The sequence below is a fragment of the Pristiophorus japonicus genome, chromosome 3, assembly GCF_044704955.1.
Source record: "Pristiophorus japonicus isolate sPriJap1 chromosome 3, sPriJap1.hap1, whole genome shotgun sequence".
NCBI classification, from domain to species: Eukaryota; Metazoa; Chordata; class Chondrichthyes; family Pristiophoridae; genus Pristiophorus; species Pristiophorus japonicus.
Window position 1 is genome coordinate 289,923,421 of NC_091979.1, and position 19,053 is coordinate 289,942,473.

The 19,053-nt window shown below is 45.1% G+C and overlaps 1 protein-coding gene across 2 annotated transcripts in view; it reads left to right on the top strand.

The window, feature by feature from the left end:
* Positions 1–439: 439 nt before the first annotated feature.
* LOC139260324 (adhesion G protein-coupled receptor A3) overlaps positions 440–19,053 on the top strand; it is an 841,088-nt gene continuing 822,474 nt past the window's right edge. For both annotated transcript variants that reach the window (XM_070876798.1, XM_070876800.1), the window contains exon 1: positions 440–1,246. In XM_070876798.1, the coding sequence (XP_070732899.1) occupies positions 1,029–1,246 (218 nt within the window). In that variant the 5' untranslated portion in view covers positions 440–1,028. The remainder of the gene's footprint in view (positions 1,247–19,053) is intronic.

Consider the following 19,053-nt stretch of genomic DNA (forward strand, 5'->3'; position numbering starts at 1 on the left):
CTGTTTAAACATGTGGAGCTATGTTTACTTTTAAACAGGAATAAGTGAGTGCCACTTCCAGTGAATTACCCTTGATAGGTCAGTGAAATAACGTTGCAAACACAGATACAGGTCAGTCATTTGGGTTATATCCTTTCTCATTTAGTCACGTGAATCACAGCATGTCTCCCCCCACACACACACACACAAAGTTTTGTATTGTGCAGTAGGCGCGTTCTGGTCCAGTTCAGGAACTGTGCTACGTGAACATTACTGAAGTCAAACCTAAACAACACCGAAGGGAACGTGGTCCCGTCAGTGAACCATTACAAACTCCAGCCCAGTCTTTTTTTCCCCCCCGACGAAAAGGCTGGGCGGTTGGGGGCTGGGCCAGTGGGGGCGGACTGACGGCCACTGCTCTCACATCGCGGCAGGGCACTGACAGCTCGGCTCATGGGGAGGGCGCAGCAACATCTGGATCGGCGGCAGCGCCCAGCTCCTCGGACCTGTTGATCGGCTCTTGACTGGGCAACTTTCACTGTGCACAACCCGCCACCGGGAAATAAACAGAGCGACGTGTCTAAAGACTATTCGGCCTGCGGCGAGTGGAGAGATGTGAGATGTGTCGCGTTCAGAGAGCAGATTTGAAGGATACGCTGCACCGCGCCAGCTGGAAGAAGCCGGTCAGAGACTTTTAGGCAAATGCAGTGCTGTCATTGCTGTGTCTGTACGGGAACCGTGTGACAATCTCCTATCTAATCGAGTGACACACACACACACACACACACAAGATCAACGCCAACAATGTGAGCTGCATTGCATTTCCCGAGCCAATTGCCAGCACTTCTGAATCAACAGTTGGCAAGAAACAAAAAGCTGGCAAAGAAAAGTCATTAGAGGCGATTCGTCACTTTACGAAGTTTGCAGACTGTCAAGAGAACGCGGCTGGACTGGTCACTAACCTGTCGGTCTCGGGAATATTGGGAAATGAGCAGTTCAACAAACGTCAGACTAGGAATAAAGCAATCAATCGGAAGCGTTGCTTCACGATGAAACTCTTGTATTTGGTGCATTTAGTCGCCGGATTGTTTGGAATTGTAGCCGGGAATAGAAGCTGCCCTGACCTGATCATAGATAGCTGCAGCTGCACCAGCGAGCGCTCTAAGGGACCCAGCAGGCAAGTCATCCGAATAAAAGTGGCGTGCAGTCACGGAGAGTTGTTGGAAACTTTGCAATCCAGCCTCCTGCCTAACAAAACAGTAACGCTGTAAGTACATGAATTTATTTTCTGTATGAGCATCGTGGATGTAGTTTATATCACAAACACCTAAACATGCAAACTCGATAATAGCTTAACAGCACGCTGCAATTGCAAATCTTCCCAGCCTCGTCGGTGTAATTTATCAATTGGGACTTAATACCACCACTTATACCTTTCGCTGTCAGCAAGTATCTCACATTGGAATAGAAAGTGGTAAACCTATTCTATAAAAGTGGCATGTTGTCGACGTGAAATTAGTATTTATTTAACCACATTAGATTGTAATCTCTCTGGCAAGAAATGCTTTGCGCAAATAGTGCTCCCATATCCTGGTCATGTTTTCCGACAGATAACCTTCTTCCCAATCTTTGTGTCCCCCACCCCTCAGTATATACACAGTAGTATCCATTCGCCAAGATAACGTTAATGGAGTTCTCTCACTACTTTTTGTGTTAGACATTTTAAATCTAAAATTATACTATAATTTTTATGAATTACTATTTACATCTTGTTGTTGATTTTCCCTGGCAGTTGTTTACATTGATTTGGCTGCAGTTATACTGCAGCAAGGTCCCTGATCGGTATCTGTAGAATGTAACGCACAATTGGCGGACCGAAGTTATAACAACTGCACCACTGAGGGAAGCGCAGCAGGAACTCTGCACAAGTGTGCGTAGGTGCAACTAAAGAGCTCTAGATCCCAGCAAGTGGACTTTCCATTAACATAAAAAAATGGGGCAGATATTGCAGTTGCTATGATGATGTACTCTCAGAGTACGCCATCATACCGCCTTTGAAATTGACCGAAAGTTTAAGATGCACATGCGTTAATCCCGAACTTGCAATCTGTCAAATTCCGACTGGACAGATCATCCGCTGCGACTGTCAAGTCCTCATTTAAAATTATGTGCTGCTGCGGAGTTGGGCTAATTGCCCACCAACTGCACATCAATAACGCTATTGTGAAAATAGGCACAGTGTATGGGATTTGGGGGGAGGTGTGTAATATATTCTTTACTACCTCACAAACACACAGAACTTCACAAGATGGCTTCAACACAGGAACTTGTCAGGTGACCCATCACCTGATGTCTTTATTGCATTTACAGCAATGGCCGCATGGCTGCATTACCACAATAATCCACTAGGTGGAGCAGTAGTCCCCAGGTGGAACTATATATTACACTTCTCCCTCCTTAATTAAGAAGTAATTATAACAAACAATCATCATACATAACTTGCATGATTATACATAACAAAAGATATGGACTTATTTTGCCATTTTTTTTTACTAAACCACTGGTTTTCTGTTTCAAAGGGGATACCTTCGCTCTCAAACAGAACTTTCCAAACATGGTGTTGAACTTAGACTCATTCTAGGCTGATCCTGAGGAAAGTTTTCCTCCAAGGAATGCCCTTGATTTAAATTTGAACTCTCTACAACTTCAAACTGTTTGTCTGCCTGACTTGGACTGAGACTTAAATTCAGACTTTCTCTTGGACTTGTTTCTAGTATATTTTTATGTAGGATATGCTACTGGTACTGTACTTGTAATAAGACTATCTGATGAGTCAGAAATAATTGAATCATTCCAACTTTCTACTCCTTCTACATCTGTAGGTAAAATATGATCAATGTGAACAAATCAAACATCTTAAGCAAATATGTGTGAGGACTACATATCTTCACCAATCTTCCTGGTAACCACTTTAACCATTTATGGTGATGGTTCATCACGCTCACCTTCTGATTTAATTTCACGCCTCTCTCTTACTCGACCTCTATCATGATTCTCTTTAGATACATCATAGTGAACTAACATGGTGCTCTGTACCAACTGGCTTTTACACCCCTTGAATGCTGCATCGCATTCTTCTGACCACTTTCAATGGACCTATTTTTCAAAAGTTCATTCAGTGGATGTAACACTGTAACCAAATTTGGTACAGTTCAAAAATAGTACAAAAGACCCAACTATGATCGAAGTTCAGTGACATTCTTGGGAGTGGGTGCATTTCTGATTGCATCCTGCTTTCCCTTGGTTGGATGTAAACCATCTTTGTCTACTCTGTGCTCTAAGTATTCCACTGAATTTTGAAATAACTCACACTTGTGAACAGTCACTCATACTCTGTGCTTCTCTAGCCGTTTGAGCACTTCATTCATTTGTTACTATGGATTTGCCTGTTGCTGAAATGAGTATGTCATCTAAATAACATACTATCCCTTCAATGCCTTGCTAAATCTGATTCATCACCCTTGGAATATGGCGGGGGCGAAAGACATTCCAAATGGTAGCCTAAGATCCAACTTTGAGAATACCACATGTCAGTGTTGTGAACAAATCTTCTACCATTGGCAAAGTATTGGGGAGATTATCCTCTCGAACTTGGTTTACGGTTACTTTATAATCACACAACCTTACCTTACCATCTGACTTAGGTACAACTATTATATTCAGAATAACTCAGCAAGACTGTATACTGTAAGTTCAAACTGTTGTGACCTTGGTTTCTTTAATGTAACTCTAGAGTGAGGAAGCAGCATGGTAGACTGCCTTTTATACTTACTTGCCCGGGGTGTGCAGGTGACTCTTGGGTCTCCAACAGGTGCGCCACCTGGTGGCAAGTCTTACACACTAGTAAAGTTTGCATACATAACATCACTCCCCCCAAAGTCTTAGCTACAAGTTATTTACAAGTTGAGGTGATCCGGGGCTCTATATTCCCAGGTTGATCGCCTGAGTTGAAGTCCTGACATGGGTGAGTTGGTCGGATCATTGCTGCACTGCAGCACGGCTGGTCTGATCGGACTGTCGGGCATGATAGGTTCATCCTCGTGGTTGACAGTGAGGTAGATAGATTGTTGGGTGTGTGTGGGTGGATCAGTGATGGTAATGTCCTCTTCAAACTGTTCTTGGTTGTCAGTGAATCGCAGTTTGGTCTGATCCAAATGCTTTCTGCACATTTGTCCATTCTCAAGTTTGATAACAAACATTCTAATCCCCTCCTTGGCTAAAACAGTGCCAGCAACCCATTTGGGACCATGACCGTAATTAAGAACAAACACATGGCCATTAACCTCAATGTCATGTGATAGTCATGCGATTGTGGTACACATTATGCTGATGACGCCGTGTTTCTACATGATCATTGAGATCCGAGTGGACTAAGGAGAGCCTGGTCTTGAGTGCTCTCTTCATTAACAATTCTGCAGGGGAACACCAGTAAGCGGGGTTGTGTCCGGTAGCTGAGCAGAACCCGAGATAACTGGATCTGCAGGGAACCGTCCGTCACACGTTTCAAGCTCTGCTTGATAGTTTGGACTGCCCATTCCACTTGACCATTGGATGCGGGCTTAAACGGCGCAGTCCTGACATGATTGATGCCATTGTGGGTCATGAACACGTTGAATTCCGAGCTGGTGAAACATGGTCCATTGTCACTAACAAGGATGTCGGGTAAACCATGGGTGGCAAACATGGCCCGGAGACTTTCAATGGTGGCAGTGGACGTACATGATGACATTATTATACATTCAATCCATTTAGAGTAAGCGTCCACTGCTACTAGGATCATCTTTCCCAGAAAGGGGCCAGCAAAATCTACATGGACCCTGGACCACGATTTAGAGGGCCATGACCACAGACTCAGTGAGGTGCATTGCTCAACTGTGAGCAAGTGTTGCATTGGTGTATGCATGACTCCAATTCCGAGTCAATGCCAGGCCACCAAACGTGCGACCTGGCAATAGCCTTCATCATGACTATGCTTGGGTGGGTCGCATATAAACGTTTCCCTGCCTTTTTTTGGCAAAACCATGCGATTCCCCCATAGGAGACAATCCGAATGGATGGACATTTCATCCTTGCGTTGGTAAAACGGCTTAATTTCGTCTTGCATTTCTCTGGGAATAGCCGATCAGCTCCCATTAAGGGTGTAGCTGGCTAGTCCAGGTCCTGATCTGGCGAGCCGTGACGGGTGATCCCTAGCTCTCAAAAACATCCATTACAAGAAACAAGTCTGCGGGTTGTGCCATTTCCACCTCAGTGGTGGGCAATGGTAGCCGACTGAGGGCATCAGCACAGTTCTTAGTGCCTGGTCTGTGGCGGATTACATAGTCATACGCAGATAACATTAGTGCCCATTTTTGGATGCAGAACGAAGCATTGGTGTTAATACTTTGCTTTCTGAGAACAACGATATGAGCGGTTTGTGGTCGATTTCGAGCTTGAACCAGAGTCCAAATAGGTATTGGTGCATTTTCTTAAGCCCGTATATGCATGCTAATGCTTCTTTCTCAACCATACTGTATGCTCTTTCAGCCTTAGATAAACTTCTGGATGCATAAGCAACCGACACATTGGCTTGCTGGAACCCACAACCGACCCTTTATGAAGATGCATCACAAGCTAGTACTAAATGTTTACACAGGTCACACAATACAAGTAACTTATTCGAACATAGCACATTTCTGGCCTTATTAAATGCTGTCTCTTGAGATTTACCCCAAACCCAGTTGTCACCCTTGCGTAGCAATAAATGCAAAGATTCCAGCAAAGTGCTCAACCCTGGTAGAAATTACCAAAATAGTTGAGGAGTCCCAGGAACGAACGCAGCTCCATCACGTTCTGTGGTCTGGGTGCATTCTTGATGACCTCCGTCTTGGAGTCCGTGGGTCTGATGCCGTCCGCCGCAATCTTTCTCCCCAAAAATTCGACCTCTGGCGCCAGGAAAACACACTTGGAGCATTTCAGCCTGAGTCCCACTCTGTCCAGTCGCTTTAGAACCTCTTCCAGGTTGTACAAGTGTTCGGTGATGTTGCGACCATGATCAGGATGTCGTCTTGAAACACCACGGTGCGTGGAACCGATTTCAGCAGACTCTCCATGTTCCTCTGGAAGATGGCCGCAGCCGAACGAATCCCAAAAGGGCATCTGTGGTATATGAACAGTCCTTTTTGCGTGTTGATGCACGTTAATTTTTTCGAAGGTTCAGCCAGCTCCTGTGTCATGTAAGCAGAGGTTAGATCCAGCTTGGTGAACGACTTCCCCCCTGCTAGCATTGCAAACAGGTCATCCGCTTTGGGTAGTAGGTACTGGTCCTGCAACGAGACTCGGTTGATCGTTACCTTGTAGTCCCCGCAGATTCTGACCGTCCCATCGCTTTTCAACACCGCAACAATTGGACTGGCCCACTCGTTGAACTCGACTGGCGATATGATTCCCTCTCATTGAAGTCTGTCCAGCTCGATCTTGACTTTCTCTCGCATCATGTATGGAATCGCTCGGGCCTTGTGATGAACGGGCCGTACATCAGGGACTAGATAGATCTGCACTTTAGCACCTGTGAAGTTGCCAATGCCTGGCTCAAATAACGACGGGAATTTGTTTAGCACTTGGGCGCACGAGGCATCATCCACCGAAGCGAGTGCTTTGATGTCGCCCCAGTTCCATCGGACCTTTTTTAGCCAGCTTCTGCCAAACAGCTCTGGGCCATCGCCTGGTACAGTCCATAGTGATAAATCATGCAGAGTTCCATCATACAATACCTTCACTGCTGCACTGCCAATGACTGGTATGAGCTGTTTGGTGCAAGTGCGCAGCTTTGTGTGAATCGGGCTTTGTTTTGGCCTTTATGCCTTGTTGCCCCACAGCTTCTCAAAAGCCTTTTGGCTCATAATTGACTGCCTCGCCCCCATGTCTAATTCCATGGAAACTGAACTGCCGTTTAATTTGACTTTTAACATTATCGGAGGGCTTTTGGTGGTGATGGTGTGTACCCCAAACACTTTCTCTTCAGCCTCAGGTTGAGTTGCCTCTCTTACTCGTTCAGCGTGATCCGCGTTGGATCGGTCATCTTCTGCCGACTCTGCCACGTGATGAGTCACAGTATGTTGGCATATTCGCTGGAGGTGCCCCATTGTTCCACAGCCCTTGCACACATGGTTCTTGAATCGACATTGATGGGCTCGATGATTGCTCCTGCAGCGCCAACATGGTGTTAATGTATTCGTATTCACGCCCCACAGCGGACTGTGAGTCATCCTAGGTCTGGCCTCTGCAGGCGTGTAGGCCCTGCCATGTACAGTTGTGCCTGCTGAAGGCGTTATTTTAAGCACAGTACTTGCCGGTGAGCTTCGATGCTGCAAAGATATCTGTTTAGTGTTATCGTTCGTGGACATGAAAACCTGGGCTATTGTGATGGCGTTGCTCAGATCTGGGGATTCGGCAGATAGTAGTTTGCGAACAATGATCTCGTGGCCAATTCCAAGCACGATAAAATCCCGCAACATTTACCCCCAAAATCCAGCAAATTTGCACGGTTCCGCAAGGCGTCTTAGGTCGGCGACATAACTCGCCATGGTCTGGTCCTCGGAGCGATGGTGCGTATGAAAGCGATACCTGGCCATTAAGATGCTCTCCTTTGGCTTGAGGTGTTCCCGAACCAGCGTGCACAACTCTGCATATGTCTTGTCCGTTGGTTTCGTCGGTGCTAGCAGATTTTTAACGAGGCCATATATCATAGACCAACAAATGGTGAGGAGAATCGCCCTGCGCTTGACCGCGGTATCTTCAAGTACTGGTCAAGACACTCAACGAAGGCTTCCCAATCATCACCCTCAACAAATCTCTCAACAATACCAACGGCAGCCATAACTGCGTGAAAGTTTGTGATCTGTTACTTGTTGCCAATTGTTATGTTCCGAATAACTCCACAAGACTGTATACTTTAAGCTCAAACTGTTGTGACCTTGGTCTCTTTATTGTAACTCCAGAGTGAGAAAGCAGCATGGTAAACTGCCTTTTATACCTGCTTGCCCGGGATGTGCAGGTGACTCTTGGGTCTCCAAAAGGTGCGCCCCCTGGTGGCAAGTCTTACACACTAGTAAAGTTTGCATACATAACAACAACGATAATGGACCGATCTTAGAGATAAAGTTCTCAGTCTCTAGTCTTGAGTTCTTGCTCAACTCTCTCCTTGAGTGCCTATTGTACGGGATATGGCTTGCAGTAAACTGGTCTAGCATCCTTCTGTACCCTGACACTTGCCTTGAAGCTTTGGATCGGACTGCCTGTTTCACAGAACACCTTCGGATACTTCGTGATGACATCATCCTTTGATGCAAATCTCGTTTCAACATGAAAACTCTCACTCCAATCCAGCTTCAGTGGTTACTGCATATGGAGTTGGGGGTAATATATTAGCATGGATAGAGGATTGGCGAACTAACAGAAAACAGAGAGTCGGGATAAATGTGTCATTTTCTGAATGGCAAACTGTAACTAGTGGGGTGTCACAGGGACCGGTGCTAGGTCCTCAACTATTTACAATCTATATTAATGTCTTGGATGAAGAGACCAAGTGTAATGTAGCCAAGTTTGCTGATGATACAAAGATGTGATACAAAGAAAGCAAATTGTGAGGAGGACACAAAATATGTGCAAAGGGATATAGACAGGCTAAGTGAGTGGGCAAAAATGTGGCAGATGGATTATAATGTGGGAAAATGTGAAGTTATCTACTTTGGCCAAAATAATAGAAAAGCAAATTATAATTTAAATGTAGTAAAATTGCAAAGTGCTGCAGTACAGAGAGATCTGGGGGTCCTTGTACATGCAACACAAAAAGTTAGTATGCAGGTACAGCAAGTAATCAGGAAGGCAAATGGAATGTTGGCCTTTATTGCAACTGGGATAGAGTATAAAAGCAGAGAAGTCCTGCTGCAACTGTACAGGGTATTGGTGAGGCCACACCTGGAGCACTGCGTACAGTTTTGGTCTCCGTTTTTAAGGAAGGATATACTTAAATTAGAAGCTGTTTAGAGAAGGTTCACTAGGTTGATTCCGGAGATGAGGGGGTTGACTTATGAGGATTGGTTGAGTAGGTTGGGCCTATACACATTGGAGTTCAGAAGAATGAGAGGTGATCTTATTGAAACATAAGATAATGAGGGGGCTCGGCAAGGTGGATGCAGAGAGGACATTTCCATCCATAGGGGAACTAAAACTAGGGGACATGGTCTTAGAATAAGGGACTGCCCATTTAAAACCGAGGTGAGGAGAAATTTCTTCTCTGAGGGTTGTAAATCTATAGAATTCTCTACCCCAGAGAGCTGTGACGGCTGGGTCATTACATATATTTAAGGCGGAGATAGACAGATTTTTGAGCAATAAGGGAATAAAGGGTTATGGGGAGCGGGCAGGGAAGTGGAGCTGAATCCATGATCAGATCAGCCATGATCTTATTGAATGGTAGAGCATGCTCGATGGGCCAAATGGCCTACTCCTGCTCCTATTTCTTATGTTCTTATGTTCAGTGATCCCAACCAATTTCTTCCTAGTAAGCCAGGCTTGTCTTCTGCCACTACTAAGAGAGGCAAGCTCTGAAATTGATCTTTGTATTTCTCTGGTACGGTGATGCGACCTACCACAGGAATATTCTCTCCTGAGTAGCCTCACAGCTCTATCATGGATTTCTCCAATGGGAAATCATGCAATTTGTCGAGATATAGCGATTCTGGTACTACGCTCATGGATGCACCAGTGTCGATTTCTATCGGTATCTTGCTTCCTGCAACACCTACTTGGATGATGATACGTTTTGAATCGCTGTTCCTTTGTGCTCCTGATGATGTGTTATCTCTTCATCCAATTGCTTTTCTTCCATGCTATGTAGTCTCTGGGGCTTTCTACTTATAGCCTTGAAAGCTGGTTTACTCTTCAGTCAGCATGTCTTCGCAAGATGCCCAGTTTCCATGCAGAAGAAACATGCTGCCTTCATATATGGACAACTGTGAGCAATGTGTTGACCCAGGCACCGATAGTATGACTTCACTGTATTGTTACCTTGGCCAGTTGCTGAGGCCTTGCAGCCCAACTGCCTTTTACTTTTAACCTGCAGGCGATTCATCTCGGTTATCTGACGACTGGAAATGGTACGAAATTCTCTGGAATATTGGTCGTCCATATCCATTGACATAGCTGTCTGACAAGCTAAATCAAAAGTCAGTTTAGGGATTGTCAACAACTTTCTTCTGATCATTTCATTTTTCATCCCACAAACAAAGCGGACACGCAATGCTCGGTCGAGAAAGTTTCCGAAATTACAGTGAATAGATAGCTTCTTTAATGCTATAATGTACTCACTGATACTTTCGTCTCGTATTCCGAAATGATAACTTTCAGCAATTTCCAGGGATACAGGCCTGTAGTGCTGTTCTAACTTGCTTAGAATCTCCATAACTAATGTGTCCTTTGGCTTGACAGGGACAAGCACAATTTCAGGGTCTGCTTCAGTCAAGAAAATAGCCCATTTTCTTTCCAACACCACCCGGTTACGATTTTCAACATCGGGGACTCCGATGATACTATTCGCGGTCAAAAATATTTCTATGCTCCGAAAGTCTCTCGGTCATGATGGAATTCACCCAAGCGTCCTATTATTCCCATAGGTGCGGCCATCTAGACTCTTCAGTTCAGCCAAGTGTGCTTTTAATTTACCTTGGATTTTTATCTGTTCTGCAAATAAAGGACATCTCTAGTCTCTCTGTTTGGCTGGAAACATCCATCAACAAAAATTTCAGCTAGGGAATTCAGAAATCCTGTCCGTCACCGCCAATGTAATATATTTCTTATGACATTACGAATACACAGACTCCAAAGATGACTGTTAACTCAGGAACTTGTCAGGTGACCTGTCACCTGATGCTTTTATTCTTGTAAACAGCAATGGCTGCATTACCACAGTGGTCCACGATATTACAAGGGGGTAATGAGAAAATTGTATAAATAATGGGTCATTTTCAGGTTGGCAAGTTGGCAAGCTTCAACTATTTACAATCTATATTAATGACTTGGACGAAGGGACCATGTGTAATGTAGGCACATTTGCCGATGATTCAAAGATAGGTGGGAAAGCAAGTTGTGATGAGGACACAAAACATTTGCAAAGGGATATAGATAGGTTAAGTGAGTGGGCAAAAAAATGGTAGGTGGAATATAATGTGGTAAAATGTGAGGTTATCCACTTTGGCAGGAAGAATAAAAAAGCAAATTATTATTTAAATGGAGAGAGACTACAAAATGCCGCAGTACAGAGGAATCTAGGAGTTCTTGTACATGAAACACAAAAAGTTAGCATGCAGGTACAGCAAGTAATTCGGAAGGTAAATAGAATCTTGGCCTTTATTGCAAGGGGGTTGGAGTATAAAAGTAGGGAAGGCTTGCTACAACTGTAGGTGAGACCACACCTGGAGTACTGTGTACAGTTTTGGTCTCCTTATTTAAGGAAAGATATACTTGCATTGGAGGCAGTTCAGAGAAGGTTCACTAGGTTGATTCCTAAGATGAAGGGGTTGTCATATGAAGAAGGGTTGAGCAGTTTGAGCCTATACTCATTGGAGTTTAGAAGAATGAGAGGTGATCTTATTGTAACATATAAGATTCTGAGGGGGCTTGACAGGGTAGATGCAGAGAGGATGTTTCCCCTTTTGGGGGAATCTAGAACCAGGGGGCATAATTTCCGAATAAGGGGTCGCCCATTTAAAACGGAGATGATGAAGAATTTTTTCCCTCAGAGGGTTGTGAATCTTTGGAATTATCTGCCCCAGAGAACTGTGGAGGCTGGTTCATTGAATATATTTAAGGTGGAGTTAGACAGATTTTTGAACGATAAGGGAGTCAAGGGTTATGGGGAGTGGGCAGGAAAGTAGAGTTAAGGCCAAGATCAGATCAGCCATGATCTTATTGAATGGCGGATCAGGCTTGAGGGGCCAAATGGCCTACTCCTGTCCTATTTTTTATGTCATGTTCTAATGTAATTAAAAACAAACACACAAAAGCTACCAGGCAGCTGTAAAGACTCAGTTGGAGGGATGAGATCATTTTAATCTTTAAAAAAAAATCTTGCAGAGCCTTCCAGTGAATAACTGTAATTATTCCAAAGTATTCCCTGTGCTTTTTAAAGCCAAGCACTTGTTAAATAAATATTCACACCGTTTAATTTAAAATTTGATTAATGTTGGACATCGGCGATTTCTGTTTCCTGATTGGCTAGTGTAAGGAGCACCACGTGATCCCAGGTATGCTTATACCCAGTGTGCGCCCCTCGGATCCTTGGGTAGTTATGCTACACACAACTCTGCAGCATTTCAAAGCAAGTTTTTGTTTGGGGCTTTGCACCAGGCAAGCGTGGATTTTGTTCGGAGATTGGTGGCGTACTTCGCAGCTATGCCGGAGACTGCAATTTCAGGGACAAAAAAGTTTTTGCAGTAGCCATGTGATCTAACCACGTGAGCAATTTTAAAATATAGCTTCATACTGGGCTGGAGTTAACAATTACTGGGTGCAAACTGACGTAAGATGGCCTCCTGGCAAAGGTCTTACAACACTTGGCTTTAGTGCTCAAATGTGATTAATTAGACTATTGCCTTTACAATGAAACTGCTTTGTATTGACACGGAGTGGAATTATTAATGCAGCCATTTTATGTTTTCTGATTCTTTTACTTCCTTTGCTATTCTCATTCTCTCATCCCTGCTTTCTTTGTCTTTACTTTCTTTCAATTTTGAGTCTCTACTACCTGGACCTCCAGATATATACCTTTGATGGGGGTTTAATTACCTCTTTCGCAATGATTATGACGCTAAATGTTTCCTCATTCCCTTCATGGTCCTCACACCTCTATGTGGCTCTCATACTCCTCTTGACTCCTAATCCATTTGTTAGATTTACCTCTAACTTATCTCCTAATCGAAGTGCTGTTAACGTTGGAGTAAATTCTAGCGAGCATCTTGTTTTTGTAACACTTGTGTATAACGATTCCTTTAATGAGAAATTAACTTCAATAGAAGCACACGCTGCTTTAATTTGTAAAAAAATGAATTGGCTCTGGAATTCCTTCCCTAAACCTCTCTACCTCTCTCTTCTCCTTTAAAGTGCGACTTAAAATCTACAAGTTTTTGGTCACCTGTCCAAATATCGCTTTATGTGGCCCAGTGTCGATTTTTTTCTGTTCCTGTGAAGTGCTTTGGACCATTTTACTACATTAAAGGCACTATATAAATGAAAGTTGGTGTTATATTATATTATAAGAACAAATTGCACTCAGAAGGAATAGAAGTAAGGGGTTCATCCTGGACAACTATTGTGTTCCTAACAGAGATGAGACTGCACACAGGGAGGTTAAAGTAACAGTGACCTCAGTCTTTAATAAGACACTCCAGAGTGAGGAACAGGCCTTAGGGGCCGGCTTATATACAGTGCTCCCAAGGGATGCTGGGATCTCTTGCGACTTCAGGGAATGCGCTCCCTGGTGGCGGAACATGGGAGTGCATGCTTTACAGATACACATCACTCCCTCCCAAAGTCAAAATGAAAACTTTTACAAGGTGAGGCGCTCGGGAGCCTTTCTTTCCCTGATGGACCGCCTCGGTACAAATGTCTGTTCTGGTGTGTTGGCTGTGCCCTCACTGGGCTGGCGTGTTGTTGGCCCTGCAGGGCTGCTGGGTGAGCCTGGCCTTGCTGGGCTGTTGGGCATGATGGGTTCGATTTCCTGGTCCGGGGTGGTGTCGTTGATCCTTTGGGTGTGTGTTGTGGGCTCGAAAAAGATGGTGTCTGCTGTGGGTTGTTCAGGGCAGTCTGTGAACCACAGCCTCGTTTGGTCCAGGTGCTTTCTGCAAATTTGTCCATTGTCTAGTTTGACTACAAACACCCTACTCCCTTCTTTAGCTATCATCAGGCCCGCGATCCACTAGGGACCATGTCCATAGTTTAGCACATACACAGGGTCATTCAGATCAATTTCCCGTGACACAGTGGTGCAACCATCATTTACATTTCGTTGCTGCCGCCTGCTCTCAATCTGATCATGCAGGTTGGGGTGAACCAGCAAAAGTCTGGTTTTAAGTGTCCTTTTCATGAGTAGCTCAGCCGGGGGCACCCCTGTGAGCGAGTGGGGTCTCGTGCGGTAGCTGAGCAGTACTTGGGACAGGCGGGTTTGGAGTGAGCCTTCTGTGACTCGTTTAAGGCTTTGTTTGATTGTTTGTACTGCCCGCTCTGCCTGCCCATTGGAGGCTGGTTTAAATGAGGCCGAGGTGACATGTTTGATCCCATTGCAGGTCATGAATTCTTTAAATTCGGCACTGGTGAAACATGGACCATTGTAACTGACCAGTATGTCAGGCAGGCCGTGGGTGGTAAACATAGCCCTCAGGCTTTCAATGGTGGCGGTGGCGGTGCTTCATGACATTATTTCACATTCAATCCATTTTGAAAAACATCCACCACCACCAGGAACATTTTACCGAGAAACAGGCCCGCATAGTCGACATGGATGCACGACCATGATCTGGAGGGCCAGGACCACAAACTTAGTGGTGCCACTCTGGGCGCGTTGCTCAACTGAGCACATACGCTGCTTTGCCGTACACAGGACTCCAAGTCAGAGTCGATACTGGCCCACCACACGTGAGATCTGGCTATCGCTTTCATCATTACTATACCTGGGTATGTGCTGTGGAGATCCGAGATGAACGTCTCCCTGCCCTTTTTGGGTAGCACTACGCAGTTACCCCACAACAGGCAGTCTGCCTGAATAGACAGCTCATCCTTTCACCGCTGGAACAGCTTGATTAACTCTTGCATTTCAACGGGGATGCTGGCCCAGCTCCCATGCAGTACACAGTTTTTTACTAGGGACAGCAAAGGATCTTGGCTGGTCCAAGTCCTAATCTGGCGGGCCGTGACAGGTGATTTATCATTTTCAAACACTTCCATGACCATCAACAAGTCTGTGTGCTGCGCCACCATCAACAAATTTGCAAGCTGCGCCATTTCCACCCCCGTGGTGGGCAATGGTAGCCGACAGAGCATCCGCACAGTTTTCGGTGCCTGGCCTGTGGCGGATGGTATAGTTATATGCTGATAGCGCGAGTGCCCATCTTTGTATGCGGGCTGAGGCATTAGTATTTATCCCCTTGTTTTCAGCGAACAGGGATGTGAGGGGCATGTGATCGGTTTCCAGCTCAAATTTGAGGCCAAACAGGTACTGATGCATTTTCTTTACCCCGAACACACACTAATGCCTCTTTCTCAATCATGCTGTAGGCTCTCTCGGCCTTAGACAAGCTCCTGGAGGCATATGCAACAGGTTGCAACTTCCCCGCAACGTTAGCTTGTTGTAATACACACCCGACTCCATACAACGATGCATTACATGCGAGCACAAATCTTTTACACGGGTTATACAATACAAGCAGCGTGTTGGAGCATAAAATGTTTCTGGCTTTCTCAAAAGCAATTACTTGTTTTTTTCCCCATACCCAGTTCTCACCTTTGCGCAGTAACACATGTAGGGGCTCTTAAAGGGGTGCTTAATCCCGGTAGGAAGTTAGCAAAATAGTTGAGGAGTCTCAGGAACGACCGCAGTTCTGTGACGTTCTGTGGCCTGGGCGCGTTCCTGATCGCCTCTGTTTTGGCGTCTGTGGGCTGAATGCCGTCCGCTGCGATCTTTCCCCCCCGAAAACTCTACTTCTGTTGCCATGAAGACGCATTTCGACCTCTTCAGCCGCAGCCCTACGCGATCCAGTCGCTGGAGGACCTCCTCCAGCTTTTGTAGGTGTTCGACGGTGTCACGATCTGTGGCCAATATGTCGTCCTGAAAAACCACCGTACATGGTACCTACTTGAGTAGGCTCTCCATGTTTCTCTGGAAGATTGCTGCAGCCGACCGAATTCCAAACGGGCATCTGTTGTAGATTAACAGTCCCTTGTGTGTGCTGATGCAGATGAGGCCCTTCGAAGACTGGTCCAGCTCCTGCGTCATCTGGGCCGAAGTCAGGTCAAGCTTGGTGATTATCTTGCCTCCTGCCAGCGTCGCAAATAGGTCGTCTGCCTTAGGTAGTGAGTATTGGTCCTGTAGCGAGAAACGATTAATAGTTACTTTATAATCGGCGCAAATCCTGACCGTGCCATCACTTTTGAGTACTGGAACAATCGGGCTGGCCCACCCGCTGAATTCCACTGGGGAGATGATGCCCTCGTGTTGCAGCCTGTCCAGTTCAATTTCCACTCTCCCTCATCATGTGAGGTACTGCTCGCGCCTTGTGGTGAATGGGTTGTGCCTCTGGGACCAAGTGGATCCGCAGCTTCACCCCGGAAAAGTTTCCAATGCCTGGCTCAAAAAGGGAAAGAAATTTGTTAAGAACCTGGGTACATGAGGGCTCATTGACATGTGATAGCGTTCAGATGTCATCCCAGTTCCAGCGGATTTTGCCCAGCCAGCTCCTTCCAAGCAGTGTGGGGCCATCGTCCGGGACAATCCAGAATGGCAGTTCGTGCACCGTGCCCTCGTAGGTGACCTTGACCATGGCGCTGCCCAGGACAGTGATGAGCTCTTTGGTGTATGTTCTCAGTTTCTTGTGGATGGGGCTCAGGGCTGGTCTGAATGCCTTGTTGCACCACAGTCTCTCAAACATCTTTTTACTCATGATGGATTGGCTTGCGCCAGTGTCCAGTTCGATGGCTATGGGTAAGCCATTCAATTTTACATTTACCATTATAGGTGGACATTTCGTCGAATATGTGTGCACCACCTGTACTTCAGCATCTGCCTCCTCTCGCTGAGGCTCAAAATTGCTTTGATCCACCATGGATCGATCTTCCTCTGCCACGTGGTGGTTAGCAGGTTTTGCAGAGCTTGCAGCTCGTTGGAGGTGCCTCATTGTTCCACAGCTCTTGCAAACATACCCTTTGAAGCGGCATGAATAGGCTGAATGGAAGTCTCCACAATGCCAACAAGGTGTGAATTTCCTTGCATTCATCCTTTGTTGCGGACTCTCAGACATCTGGGTCACCTGAGGCCTGCTGGCAGTTGCAGACTCTGGTTTCTGCCCTGTACATTTCTGCTCACAAACACAGTTTGAGTTAATTTATGAACATTGCTAGCACTTGTGTGCTGATAGATTTGTTTGGTGTTATCACTGGTGGACATAAACGCCTGTGCTATCGCAATGGCCTTACTGAGGGTCGGTGTCTCTACAGTCAAAAGTTTTCGTAGAGTGGTCTCGTGGCCAATGCCCAATACAAAAAATGTCTGAGCATCTGCTCCAGGTAGCTATGCTCACATTGTCCTGCAAGTCGCCTTAGCTCGGTGACGTAGCTCGCCACTTCCTGATCTTCCGATTGCTGGCACGTGTAGAACCGATACCTCGCCATCAGCACGCTCTCCCTTGGTTTAAGATGTTCCCGAACCAGTGTACACAGTTCCTCATATGACTTATCTGTGGGTTTCACCGGAGCCAGAAGATTCTTCATGAGGCTGTAGGTCCATGCCCCGCAGACCATGAGGAGGACCGCTCTCCTTTTTGCAGCGCAGCGCTTCCTTCTCCGTCCAGCTCGTTGGCTACAAAGTACTGGTCTAGCCATTCGACATAGGCTTTCCAGTCCTCACCCTCCGAGAACTTCACCAGGATGCCCACAGTTTGCTGCATCTTTGCGTTGGATTCGTATACTCGTCGCCAGTTATTGTGTTCCTAACACAGATGAGGTTGCACACAGTGAGGTTAAAGTAACAGTGACCTCAGTCTTTATTGAGACACTCCAGAGTGAGGAACAGGCCTTAGGAGCCGGCTTATATACAGTGCTCCCAAGGGATGCTGGGATACCTTGGGACTTCAGGGGATGCGCTCCCTGGTGGCGGAACATGGGAGTGCATGCTTTACAGATACACAACAATAACAACTTAGCAGAAATAGGTGCTTTGGATTATAAATAAAGCCAAAAAGACAAGGTATCATGTCTGAAATTGAGTGATGATGCTGTGTTCTTTATCCTCCAGAACAGGATACTAATAGTTGCTAATATTTAAAAGTAAAATAAATAACTAAAACTCAAGATCCTGTAGCATCAAATTATTGAAGGTCTTTGTGTATACTGTGAATTTATTTAACAAATGTTTTTATTACATGATTGTTTTGTGATTCAAAATTTAGATTTTTGCACCTTTAATAAAATCCTTCTTGTTCCTCCCACCAGCAAATACAGTGAGAGGATGGGCAGATGGCTGAATACCATGCCTCTGCTTGCGTTACTCAGTAATTAATCATTGGGAGATTTAGCACTATGATTTTTCCTCCTCTTGCTCCAGGGAAGTACATGTCTTTAACTCAGTGCTTATCACTGTAGCACAGTGATCACGAACCCATCATGTGGGGATTGGTTGTACCTTTGCATTCCATGATGCCATATGCAGGAGCACCACTATTGAAATGAAGTACCATCCCCTATTTTGTACTCTTTAATGCTGTCATATTTTGGAACAAATTTCTACGTTTTTTGAAGAGCAATTTGCCGATTAAAACTGTGCTTGCTCCTGCTTCTTGTACTTTTGTGGATGATGTATGAAGGATTGAGAATGACTATGGGAAACCCAAGTATTTCTTTTAACTAACTACAGCAGACTTTATGTAATGTTGTCTTTGGATTGTAATGCGAGTATGTTGCTTACAATATGTACTGTCTATTCTTGCCTAGTAATCTGCTGACGAAACAAACCTATCTATACAACAGGGTCTGTCAACTGTTGTGTGATTCTTCACATTGAATGCTATCAACAGCTACATTTACATTACATCTACATTATTTATCATATTTTCACATCACATATTCTGATTGCAGTTAGTAATAAATATTTTGTTGAACATTTTGTTTCTATTTCTAAATCATTAATTTCCAAATGCATGAACAAACAGCAAAAACTATAAAAATTACTCCTTATACTAAAATCTCATACAGCCACAAGTCGCAACATGC